The sequence below is a fragment of the Carassius carassius genome, chromosome 26 (genome assembly GCF_963082965.1).
Source record: "Carassius carassius chromosome 26, fCarCar2.1, whole genome shotgun sequence".
Taxonomy (NCBI): Eukaryota; Metazoa; Chordata; class Actinopteri; order Cypriniformes; family Cyprinidae; genus Carassius; species Carassius carassius.
Window position 1 is genome coordinate 11,271,394 of NC_081780.1, and position 12,712 is coordinate 11,284,105.

At 38.5% G+C, this 12,712-nt stretch overlaps 1 protein-coding gene across 7 annotated transcripts in view; it reads right to left on the minus strand.

Annotated features, from left to right (window-relative positions):
* lrmp (lymphoid-restricted membrane protein) overlaps positions 1-12,712 on the minus strand; it is a 32,253-nt gene that overhangs the window by 16,213 nt on the left and 3,328 nt on the right. For 4 of the 7 annotated variants that reach the window (XM_059511190.1, XM_059511186.1, XM_059511192.1 and 1 more), the window contains exons 1-17: positions 12,298-12,445; positions 10,996-11,639; positions 10,787-10,897; positions 8,747-8,927; positions 8,237-8,295; positions 8,051-8,126; positions 5,976-6,134; positions 5,732-5,849; positions 5,384-5,434; positions 5,159-5,236; positions 5,000-5,056; positions 4,714-4,773; positions 2,702-2,766; positions 2,465-2,558; positions 1,081-1,218; positions 808-909; positions 216-367 (exon numbers count right to left, since the gene is read on the minus strand). In XM_059511190.1, coding sequence (XP_059367173.1) covers positions 216-367; positions 808-909; positions 1,081-1,218; positions 2,465-2,558; positions 2,702-2,766; positions 4,714-4,773; positions 5,000-5,056; positions 5,159-5,236; positions 5,384-5,434; positions 5,732-5,849; positions 5,976-6,134; positions 8,051-8,126; positions 8,237-8,295; positions 8,747-8,927; positions 10,787-10,897; positions 10,996-11,608 — 2,114 coding nt within the window. In that variant the 5' untranslated portion in view covers positions 11,609-11,639; positions 12,298-12,445. The other 3 variants (XM_059511187.1, XM_059511188.1, XM_059511189.1) reach the window with 3 other exon arrangements.

Below are 12,712 nucleotides of genomic sequence, written 5' to 3' on the forward strand. Positions count from 1 at the left end.
CCACATGTAAAATGTAAACGCATGCTATGACGCACTGTAAGAGCATGCCAGACCAACAGGTGGTGATATAGTCTCAACCATAAAGCCATGTTGGCCAATCAGAAGTTTTTGAAAATCCTCACCCTGGCAGGAGTTTTTTCAAAAATGTTCGGTTTCAGTAAACTGCCATCAAAAATCATACAATAGCATCTCTGCTACCATATCAGTCCACTTACTTGACAGACAGGTGCAGGATCTCGGTACGAGAACGTCGCATGTTGCTAGCCATCTTTAGAAGCTCTCTCTCCAGAGAGTCTGTGTACTGGTCCAACTGCTCCAGACTGCGGGTCCAGTCACTCCTTCTCTGCTCAAGCTGCACCTCCAAGCCCTGCCAGAGTTTGCAAGATCAACAATGAGGCTCAGTGACTAAATACAACACACCGTGCACCAGTAAGTCATTACTGCCAACTAAATATAAATAAAAAAGATGAAAAAAAAAAAAAATTCAAAGACTATCTTAAGAAGAGTCACAGAGTTAGTCTGACCAGTCACACGGTCCCCTGTGCATCGTGGGAAATGGAGTGAGAGAAATATTGGCGTGTATAGTTTACCACCGGAGAAGACCACACATACTGATGCGGTCCACTGAATACACACAATAAGAGTGACCATGTCCAGCCAAGCAGTTATGCAATGTGGTAGATAAAAGTTTAGATAAGGGGAGAGGAGTCCTTATTTAATTTTTAAATGCCCGTGTCTCCCTTTATAGAATTTTACATGATTAGTTTAGATACTTAATGATTTTGACTAAGTTGAAGAAACTCTTACCTGTATCTTGAGGTCTGTGTTGATCTCATGAGTTTCACTGTTCTCTGTAAGGCTTCTGAATGCTATGAGACAGGTGATGCCATCTTCCTTAAACTCCCTTTTCTGGAAAAAGTCATGTTTTACACTTGTGAAAACTAAAACATTGTGGACCAGCATCATACAAAACTAGCATTCAGGTGTCTAAAGATGGAAAGCTGGCAAAATTAACATCCAACTAACTGTACAGATGAAAATTTCTTAAATTTTGAGTGTGATGGCTGGTTAATTGGTTACCAGTCTGCTGATCAGAGTTTTAAATTCCAGAGAAAGCTGCTCTGGAGTCGGGCCTTGGAGAAGAAGAAGAACCTCCCGATCTAGAGTCTCATCCAAAGAAGATGCAAAACAAACCGAGGAGGACAGATGCTCCAAACCCTAAAAATACACATATGCATGATGTTTAATAATTTTATAATACCATTTTATAGTTTATTAATATTTTAATGCCACAGACAGACCGAGGGCGAAAATGTATTTTTAATGCCAGAGATTAGAGTAAAATGGCCAGACTGGTTAGAGCTGACAGATAAGCAACAGTAACTCAAACAACGTTACAAAAAAAGTCTGCAGAAGATCATATTTGAACATACAAAACATTGAACTTTGAAGAATATAGGCTGTAGCAGCAAAAGACTGCACTGGGTGCCACTCCAGTCAGCAAAGCATAGGAAACGGAGGCTACAATTTGCACAAGCTCAACAAAATTGGACAACAGATTGGTTGAGTCTCATTTTCTTTTGTGACATTCAGATGGTAGGGTCAGAATTGGGCATAAACAATATGAAAGCATGGATATATCCTGCTATGAGGATGCTGCACACTGGTGGTGGTTGAGGAGAATCCCCCACTTCCATGTAAAGTGCTTTGACTACCTAGAAAAGCGCTATATAAAATTTAACAAATTAAGATTTTTATAATTATGCATCAACAGTTCAGGTTGCTGGTGCGTAATGGTGCGGGAGATATATTCTTGGCACAATTTGTGCCCTTTAGTACCAATTGGGCATTGTTTAAATGCCACAGTATTGTTGCTAACCATGTCCAACCCTTTTATGACCACAGTGTACTGATTTTGTGATGACTAATTCCAGCAGAATAACATGCCATGTCACAAAGCTCAAATCATCTCAAACCAGTTTCTTGAACATGACAATGAGTTCACTATACTCAAAATGGTGTCCAAAATAACCAGATCTCAATCCAATAGAACACCTTTGGTATGGGGTGGGAAAGAAGATTCACATGGATGTGCAGCTGACAAATCTGCAGCAAGTGTGTGATTCCATGGAGAATTAAGTCAGTTTTGAAGGCAAAAGAAGGTCCAACCCTAGTATATTGTTATCACCAGCTACGACAATGGAATCTCCCACAGCAAAATATATAAATTGTGTAATAAAACACATGTAGTCAAGCTCATTGTAATGCCTAAAGTTTGGTGTAAAGCACCGAGAGGGTGTGGATTACTGAGTGCACTCTTTGGCAGTGGAGTGGGAGAGAGAGTGGGCGGACAGAGAACAACACATGAGTGTTAGTGGGAGTGGAGAGAAAGAGACACTCCAAATCATGGATGGGACAAAGACAGACAAGTGAATTGCAAACACACACAAAACACACTGCAAACCTCCAGGGGATTCTGTGCCATAGCCAACTCTGTCTGAAGAGAACCTGAACTCATCTGATTTAGTCTGTAGGCCACAGAGAGAGAGAGACCTGGGCTGCAAACACATGCATACACAGTTAGAAGGACATGTGAAGTAATGTCTGATGTTTGGGCAAGTATTATGTTTGCCATTAATGAGGTCAGTTTATCAGCTAATATTTTGATTGCTGTGTTAAGTGCATTACATAGAGCTCTTACATTGTCATATCAGGCTGCATCATCTGCATTTGACTCTCCAGTTTGTTCTTGTCTGCTCTCAACAGCTGAAGCAAGAAAAATTAACACACACAGTAATTAAAACACTCTGGGGTAGAATGAACTTGTTCCACAGTTATCACATGTATACTTCTTTAACTACAATAATTTTTCAGGCTTTAGTTCCTAAAACATTTGCATGTAGAACTTTCTTACACCACTTATTCAGCATTCTGATTTCAGTTAAAGAGAGAAATTTGTCTGCTGTGGCTCTCAGCCAAAAACATGATTTGACACATGATTATATAGTTTTATGGTATTTTTTCATGGACAGTCCCCACATTCATATTACAGAGTAGTGGACTTTTATTTTGACGGCGCCAACAACACCAGCGCACACAGTGCTCACATTCGCTCTCGTTTACGGTCTTCGTTAACAGTTCTGTCCAATACGGATAGAAGTCTGTCTAATAATCCGATAGAATGGTTAAACAAAGGAATCAAAGTATACAGAAAGTATTATACAGAAAGATTGCTTGTATATATATTAGTAATAGAAAGGCAAACATTATTATACTTTCTCGTTTGCCGTCAGCATTAAGCAAATACGTGTTTATATAATTTAAACAAATCTTTGATTGACTAATGAACATTTAATTTCACAAACCTTGCAAACTAATTCGAATCCAGCTGTGAGATAATGTGAAGTGTGCATTTTTATCCTGCATGATCACGTGTTCTCTATGACGGTCGGTCTGTGTGATGCTTTAATGCTTTTTTAATGCTTTAAACTTTAAATTCGTGCTTTCAAATTATGCTGCACTTTATGAATTTGCCCACTGTCATATTCATGTGCTGTGTGTAAAATGAGGGTTTCGCTTGCTTTGAGAAACATGATGCCCAATGCACACGAACTTCCCAGAATACTGAGTGCTCTGTTGGTTACAGTGTTTACTTCCTTTTTAATTATATTTTTATTAAATATTCATTTTTTGTGGAAAATACATTGTCATCTAAAGTATAAGTATGTTTATTTAATATTTTTCTTAATCCATTGTCAAATGATTTAAACCTTTTTAAACATTAATAATCATAAAAAAGCTAATTATATCGGCCCCCTTGCTTTCCAAGATATTGTTATCGGCTGTCAAAAAACCCAATATCGGTCGACCACTATTACAGTTTCCAAAGAAACTGTGTATACACTTATTCAAAAGTGGGGGGTTGTAAGAATTTTTTTAATGTTTTTTTTTTTTTTTTTAACTGTAAAACCATGAACTATTATTGCAATTTAAAAAAAAATAATTTTAATATATTTTACTCCAGTCTTCAGTGTCACACGATCCTTCAGAAATCATTCTAATATGCTGATTTGGTGCACAAGAAACCTTTTCTCTTATTCTTACTATCAATGTCTGAAAATACCTGTGCTGCTTAATATCTTTGCGGAAACATTTTTTCCAGGATTCTTTGATCCTGGCTCAGGGGCAGTGTGAGCAGCTTTTTGGAAAAGTGCTGTTGAGCCACTAAGTTTCCATATGATCATCCATTCTTAAGTCTTGCAAACTTAAACATTTGGTTTTCTGTTATGGATTTCTGCTTATTTGGCACACAAATACTGTCGCCTAGTTGGTAAGCAGTTTGCAAAAATATTGGTAGTCTTGGAAGCATCAGCTAAAAACAAATCAGAAATGTTTAATGAAATATTTCTAGAAAATATAAAATATATTGGTATAAAAATAAAGTGATTGTTCTTTTGTGAAACTGTAGATACTTGTCTGCCAAAAAAATAAATCTTTACTGTTGAGTTTTTTGTAGTAGGCTTTATGGCTCTTTGAAGATCGGTTTATGTGAAACTTTAACAATCTGGACCAACATGGCAATATGATATCTAAATAAATGGTGGCCACCCTTGAACAACTTAACAGCCAGAGCAGCAGAAAAACAGCACGGTGGTAAAAATGACAGATTACTTATATTAGAACCAAAGAGAGAAAAGGGGAATTAGAGTTCACCTCTGTAACTGAGGAATACTCCACAATGGCCACCTTCAGTTCATCTATCTGTTTATTTTTCTGGGAGAAGAAAGAGGGCAGTTCCTGTTATGATACTGGACAAATATAATTTAACATGATTGCAGATTCTATAAACATACCAAATGAATAATGAGAGCACTGAATGATTTTAGTAATGACTAAAGAAAAGCTAAATTCTTCTGTAAAGTTGTATAAAAAACTCGACTTTATTTGTCTAAGTTTTCATATTAAATCATTGTCGTGGTGAGACACAAGATGGACTGACCTCCTGAATTATCGACTCCTTGTCAGCCAGAATGGTATCAAATGAATGAACTTGGACCTAAGTGTGCAAGAAAGCATTCACCAATGACAGACCTAAATGTTTTTTTTTTTTTTTGCATAAATGACCAGTCATTAACAAGTAAACTAAATTAAGCCCTACCTGAAGGTCAGCATTAAGGTCACAGAGGTCATTGATCTTTTTCTGAAGGTCTTCTGCCTCCAGTGTGACTTTCATATTCTTAATATGTGATGGAGAAATGTGGAGGAAAGAAGACAAAGAAAATGGAATCAGTATGATGAATGAAAACCATTCAGTGAACTACATGACTGACACTGGATGGATGTGTAAAGATGCCATGTGTAAAGATGTGTAAAGGAGCCATACCTCCTCTTGTAGAGCAGCAATTTTGGATATAAGACTCTGGTTTTCCCGTTCCTATAGGAAACCAGAACCAAATGTTATAAAAGTGTTAATGTTTTTTCTAATAATGTATATGTCAATGTCAATATGTGATCAGTATAAACACCAGTAAAATGGTGTTTATCTGACAGCCAATTAGTTTACTCTGGATGTTTGCCTATCCTTGGTTCACGTAATATTACTATCAATCTCATTCTCAACATAGGGAATGTTATCTAATTGCATTAGTTTATGAGACCTCATAAACCCTCATGAGTCTCATAATGTGGCTTATTAACATCAGAACAGCCATCAATGAGGTTTATGTCTCACCATCTGCCTTCTTTGAGCGGAGGCCTGAGCTCGACACTCTTCTGAAGAAGTCAGACTCAGCTTCATCTCCTCAACTTCCTCTTTAAGCATCTTCTCCTTCTGTAATAACTGCTGCCCTCTGCAGGATGAGGGTAGGGAGTGACGAGAGGAGAGTGTTAAGGCACGTTTTGTGCATGAATATTGTTTGAGGGTTCAGAGGTTAAGAAAGAAGACAAGTGAGGCAGAATGTAATACAAGTCTGTACATTCTAGCTTGTGCTTTGAGGTCTTCATTTTCCTCAATGAGTCTCTGGTTGGTGTCTTCCATGCTTTCCACCGCCTGCTTCAGTTTACGCACCTCCTCCTGCAGCTTTTGGTTATTTAGTTGTAGATCTGCCACACAGAAGACTAGATCTGATGTCTCCCTGTACAGATAAACACACACACAGTAAATAATATTGCAGTAACACCATTGATTGCATTATATATATATATATATATATATATATATATATATACATATATATATATACACACACAGTCGTGGCCAAAAGTTTTGAGAATTACATAAATATTAGTTTTCAAAAAAAACTAAACTGTTGCTGCTAAACTGCTTTTAGATCTTTGTTTCAGTTGTTTCTGTGATGTACTGAAATATAATTACAAGCACTTCATACGTTTCAAAGGCTTTTATCGACAATTACATGACATTTATGCAAAGAGTCAGTATTTGCAGTGTTGGCCCTTCTTTTTCAGGACCTCTGCAATTCGACTGGGCATGCTCTCAATCAACTTCTGGGCCAAATCCTGACTGATAGCAACCCATTCTTTCATAATCACTTCTTGGAGTTTGTCAGAATTAGTGGGTTTTTGTTTGTCCACCCGCCTCTTGAGGATTGACCACAAGTTCTCAATGGGATTAAGATCTGGGGGAGTTTCCAGGCCATGGACCCAAAATTTCAACGTTCTGGTCCCCGAGCCACTTAGTTAGCACTTTTGCCTTATGGCACAGTGCTCCATCGTGCTGAAAATGCATTGTTCTTCACCAAACTGTTGTTGGATTGTTGGAAGAAGTTGCTGTTGGAGGGTGTTTTGGTACCATTCTTTATTCATGGCTGTGTTTTTGGACAGAATTGTGAGTGAGCCCACTCCCTTGGATGAGAAGCAACCCCACACATGAATGGTGTCAGGATGCTTTACTGTTGGCATGACACAGGACTGATGGTAGCGCTCACCTTTTCTTCTCCGGACAAGCCTTTTTCCAGATGCCCCAAACAATCGGAAAGGGGCTTCATCTGAGAATATGACTTTGCCCCAGTCCTCAGCAGTCCATTCACTATACTTTCTGCAGAAGATCAATCTGTCCCTGATGTTTTTTTGGAGAGAAGTGGCTTCTTTGCTGCCCTTCTTGACACCAGGCCATCTTCCAAAAGTCTTCGCCTCACTGTGCGTGCAGATGCGCTCACACCTGCCTGCTGCCATTCCTGAGCAAGCTCTGCACTGGTGGCACTCCGATCCTGCAGCTGAATCCTCTTTAGGAGACGATCCTGGCGCTTGCTGACTTTCTTGGACGCCCTGAAGCCTTCTTTACAAGAATTTAACCTCTTTCCTTAAAGTTCTTGATGATGATCCTATAAATTGTTGATTTAGGTGCAATCTTAGTAGCCACAATATCCTTGCCTGTGAAGCCATTTTTATGCAACGCAATGATGGCTGCACGCGTTTCTTTGCAGGTCACCATGGTAAACAATTGAAGAACAATGATTTCAAGCATCATCCTTTTAACATGTCAAGTCTGCCATTCTAACCCAATCAGCCTGACATAATGATCTCCAGCCTTGTGCTTGTCAACATTCTCACCTGAGTTAACAAGACGATTACTGAAATGATCTCAGCTGGTCCTTTAATGACAGCAATGAAATGCAGTGGAAAGGTTTTTTTTGATATTAAGTAAATTTTCATGGCAAAGAAGGATTATGCAATTCATCTGATCACTCTTCATAACATTCTGGAGTATATGCAAATTGCCATTATAAAAACTTAAGCAACAACTTTTCCAATTTCCAATATTTATGTAATTCTCAAAACTTTTGGCCACGACTGTATATATATATATATATTTTTGTTGTTGTTGTTGTTGTGTACAAATGGCAGGAATTATTTTTCGAAAGCATCCAAGCATAAAACCTTTAGATCAAAAGGTTAAGATCATAAGAAACAAATTGAGTAAACTGTTTCAAGTTTTGATCGATAGATAGTTGATACAGTCTCACAAATCACACTCCCTCTACTGTTAACTGTTTATCTATCACAAACAAACAACTCACACTCCTAAACTTACAGGTCAGCTCTGGAGGCTTCCCCTCCGAATGCTTCAAGACTACCTGAAGTCATATTTAATAGAGCAGATCTTCTTGCTAAAGGAAACAAAAGATGATTGTACACAAAATTATAACAGTAACAACTAAGAAAATATGAAAAACATTGAGCTTTTTAGCATTCTGACATACACCTAAGATCATCTCACCCGATAAACTGTCCCATAGTTTAAATGATTCCTGTTGGGTATCATTCTTTGAGTCCTTCCTAAGGAAAAAAGGGGAAATTTGAGTTGGGCTCTTATCTTAAAAACTTGTCATGAGGAAAATGCAGTAAAGAAAGGCCTTGTGATCGAAACTGATTGTGGATTGATAGCAGACTGATGAAAATCTGCAATGTGTCTTTGGTTGGGTTGGCAACATCTACAAAAGACATACCGCACAGAATTGATTGCAAAAACAACTGCTTCCTCTTAACTGACCAGAGCCTTTATCAAAATTATCAAGAGTTAAACAACCTTCAGATTTCCCCAACTAAAAAGTTTATTAAGTTTGTAAAGTTTATTAACTTTATTAAAGTGCATCAATGGCAATCACTGTTCTAAAGCAAAGGGCATATATACACACACACATATATACATATACATATATATATATATATATATATATATATATATACACACACACATACACACACACACATATATATTTCTTCATACCCCTGTTTCCGGCAATCATCAATCCACTCTTTCATGATAGCATGGTATGTGTCCAGGTCTATGGAGATGTCCTTGTGCTCTGGGTCCAGCATATTGCAGAGTTCCTCTAGGCCACTGTCCTCTGAACTGCGGCAAGTGGTGTGTCTCAAGAAGTCCACAATATGTGATACATAAACTTTACCTGCAACAGAGGAATGTGTTACTATGGTTACAGTGACTACAGTCATAGAGGACCTGGGTCTCGTCAGATGCCATCCCAACAGTAAAGTCAAACAGAAAGTTTGCAAAGCAACACCTACTTGTTCTGAGTCACCATGACTGCGTGTCTGCACAAATCGAGGCTGTTTATATTTTATATATATATATATATATATATATATATTTTTTTTTTTTTTTTTTTTTTTTTTTTATTATTTAACATACTTGGAAAAAAAACCTTTTGCATTCACCTAAATTGCTGTTGCCTTCCAATAAGAGAATGGCTAATGAAAGCAGATTTTGTCTCCTGTTAGCTTAGTGGTCTGGTCACCACAGAAAGCACATCAGGTCAGACATCATGAGAAGAGAGCAGAACTTCATTGAGGACAGATCAGACAGTGTTCACCTCTAGGTCTGAATGCTAAGAAGCATCTCTGCTGCTGGGTTTGAATGAGTCAATGTTCTCAGATGCTCTAACAGGTTACTTCAGTTTAACCAAACATAAAAAAATTAGTTATTGAAACATTAGTTAGCTTCACAACCTGCTGAGGAATAACATCTGCCATTTTAAGGGGGAAAGGAGCAGTTAAGGCCCCGATATACTTCAAACGAAGTTCGTTTTTGATCTTCAATTTGTGAAGATTCGCGCTGCTGGAGGCAGGGTGTGAATTAATGTAAACATGTGTCACTATGCTCGCGTGTATCCCCTAAACAAAACAACGATAAAATGAAGAAGTGTATGCAATATAGGTGTGAGACGGGGCCCAATGGTCAGAATACTATAGACAAAAGAATAATGATTAGCAGCAGTTCAGAGTCAAGTATTATGTTTGCAAAGAACCATACCATTTCCATAATCAGTCCTGTATGGGAAGTGTGAATGGTTCATAGTCTGAAAACTTTAGCATGATGTGGGAAGAAAAAAATATTGGAATCAGTTTGTTGCTTTATTTTATTAGTGTTCATTTATTTTATTAAACTGGATAAATGGTTTTGATAAAAACGGTATTATTGTATATTCGTTTGGCATTTCATTTACTGTATACCCTTTAAATTCACTTATTGAAAGAACAACAGCAGCAGCAGTATGGTGTAACATTTATTTGAAACATGTATTTGGTACTTGCTACCTTATATTTTTACTGTTTCCTTTCATTCTTTTCATGGCTTTGGAAAACTAGTCTCGTTTCTCTGCTTCGCTTTTTGCATAACTCTGGGTCATCGACACCAAGCTTCGTTGCTATTTCTTTCTAGGAATGAAATACTGTCTCTACATCTTTAAAGTCTGTCCACGAGCGATCGTACAGGTGCGAATATATTTGTGCAGCTCAGCTATTTGACACTCCAGTGTATTTAGGAGATGTTGCTCTCCTTAATGACATCCGCAGAATGAGGAACGAACAGAGAAAAAGAAAAATTGCGCGTCAAAGAAAATAGAGTTTCAGAACACACCAAAATCTTTAGTCCTCATGCACACATTTTTTTTTTATGTGACTGCACCTTTATTGTCTACAATTCACCAGTACATGTTATTCTATAAAGAAAAAATAGCTTGTCGTTGTAAACCTGGATGATTTTACAAATCTTTAATCTTCTTTTAATAAGTTTGCTTTTAGTTTATTTGATGCCATGAAAACAGAGCGACTGGGTCTGCGGGAGTTTAGGTAGGACTTTGATACTGCACCTCCACCTCACAATAGCAACCAAGCAGACTCAGACTTCAAATTACATAATTTTCACAAGATGACTTTTCTATAATGGAAGTTGAGACGTCTGATCATCTTTTTTTACATTCTACCGTACAGAGAGGGCATAAAAGCAATGAGGGGGTGATGTATGTACCTCTGCACTGTGTGTCACAGGCCTGAAAAATAGTGTCCAAAAGGTCTTCCTCACAAATCAGACTGACCTCAGCCATGCTCTCCTTCTTGGGCTCGGAGGGAAACATAGATCCTATTCGAATCAAAAGAAAAACAAAAGACATGTAGTCAATGCTTTTAACAAAACATTTATAATGTTAAAAAGATGACTACAGAGAGATGATTCATTACCCTCGCCCAGTGAAAGTCTCTTAACCACGAGGGCTGGGTAGGTGAGTTCACTGTCCATGTTAGAAATATCAGAGGAGAAGTTCAAGTTATACGAGAACAAGCCAGGAGCTGGGATTTTCGAGGTCTTCACTTCTGTCTCAGGCCCCTCCAGCAGGGTTTGTGTGGAGTAGCGTGGGGTAAAGTTAAAGTAATTGTCCCCAGTCTGGGTTGCTGGGGTGGAGCAGTTACGCCGAAATGGCCGGCTGTACGTTGCTGTATTTCTCCTCTCCCCTAATGTGCTCAGCGTGCTGGTAATGGTATAGGTAGCATTGCCAGGTGTGATGGGAGCACGAGGGGTGTTGGCGGCAGACCCCGGTCCCGGGGAAGCTGTGGGGGTCAGCATGCTCACTGAGGAATCGCAGTCAGAGTCTCCGTCAGTTCGGACGGTACGCTTCTTCAGGATGGCCTCCAGGTTGAGGCGCAGACCCGAGTGAGGGCTGTCGTAGCTACTGGACTGGAACTTAGGGATCTGAAAGGGCGAGTTAACCTCTTGATCTCGTCGCTGGATAGTCTGCAGCTTGCGGCAGATGCTGTCCACAGGGTTGTGCCGTCTCGGGGTCACTCCGATATCCATGTTGGAGTGAGCAAAGAGAGAAAGCCTCGAACTACAGAAGACACACAAATTAATTTTTTTAAAGTCTAAGGGTCTCATTTATAAAGCATGTGTACACACAGATTTGATCTTAGAGATCTTGATCTTGATCTTTTTACATATTTGTAAAAACAAAAAAAGTGCTTCGTGTCATGTCAGGGTCTGAGCAGACTTACGTACTGCAGGTTTTTAAAAATGTAAGCTGTTCTTGCAGCTCTCGGTTCTAAATTAAAGGATTTGGACAATGATTGGTGATCTTATATATGTTCATTGAACTAATTATTAGTCGTATACAAGGCTCATACGATCTCAAAACGTCCAACCCCCACGAGATGACCCACTCCATAACTGAAGAAAAATGTAAAAATGAATTATATCACGGGTGTAATAATCACATATAGTTTAAATGCAGTAGATATGTTTTAAACAAACACATAATGCTTGTAAATAAAAAGACAGAAAAAAATGTTGCAATATACGAAGTTATAATAACGTTACGTGTTCAAACGGTCACTGCATTATTTGCTTATTATGGACGACGTAAAAAAGTAACAATAAGAAGCGAAAACCTCACGCAGTTATCTGAAAATATTCTTAAAGTCTCATTTTATATATAACGTTACAACCAAACCCATCAAAAAAAAAAAAGACGAGCAAAAAAGGAAACCAACCTTTCAAAATCCGACTGACGGCGAAACAAACATAAACTTCACACAAACTGACAGACGCGAAACGTTTTCGTCACTTTCAAGATGAAAAATAACGGCTGACTTTAGTTTCATGTGGTGTGCCAGTTATATTTAGAGAACATTGATAGGGGACAACCTGATATTGAGACGCCAAGGTTGGGAAAAACAAACACACCTGAATCTGTTCAAATGTTGCCGCTGGGGTCGGTTCACAAAAACTAGCGCGAGAAGCCCCAAACAGCTGATCGAAGGCCGTATTCTGATTAAAACCGCGGGGCACTGACACCATGCGTCCAATCATGGAACTGCAACTGACAGACGGAGCGGTTGCGGTTCATCGATTCCTCACTCACATCTTCACTAAAATCAGTACAAATATTATTTAAAAATGTCTCAA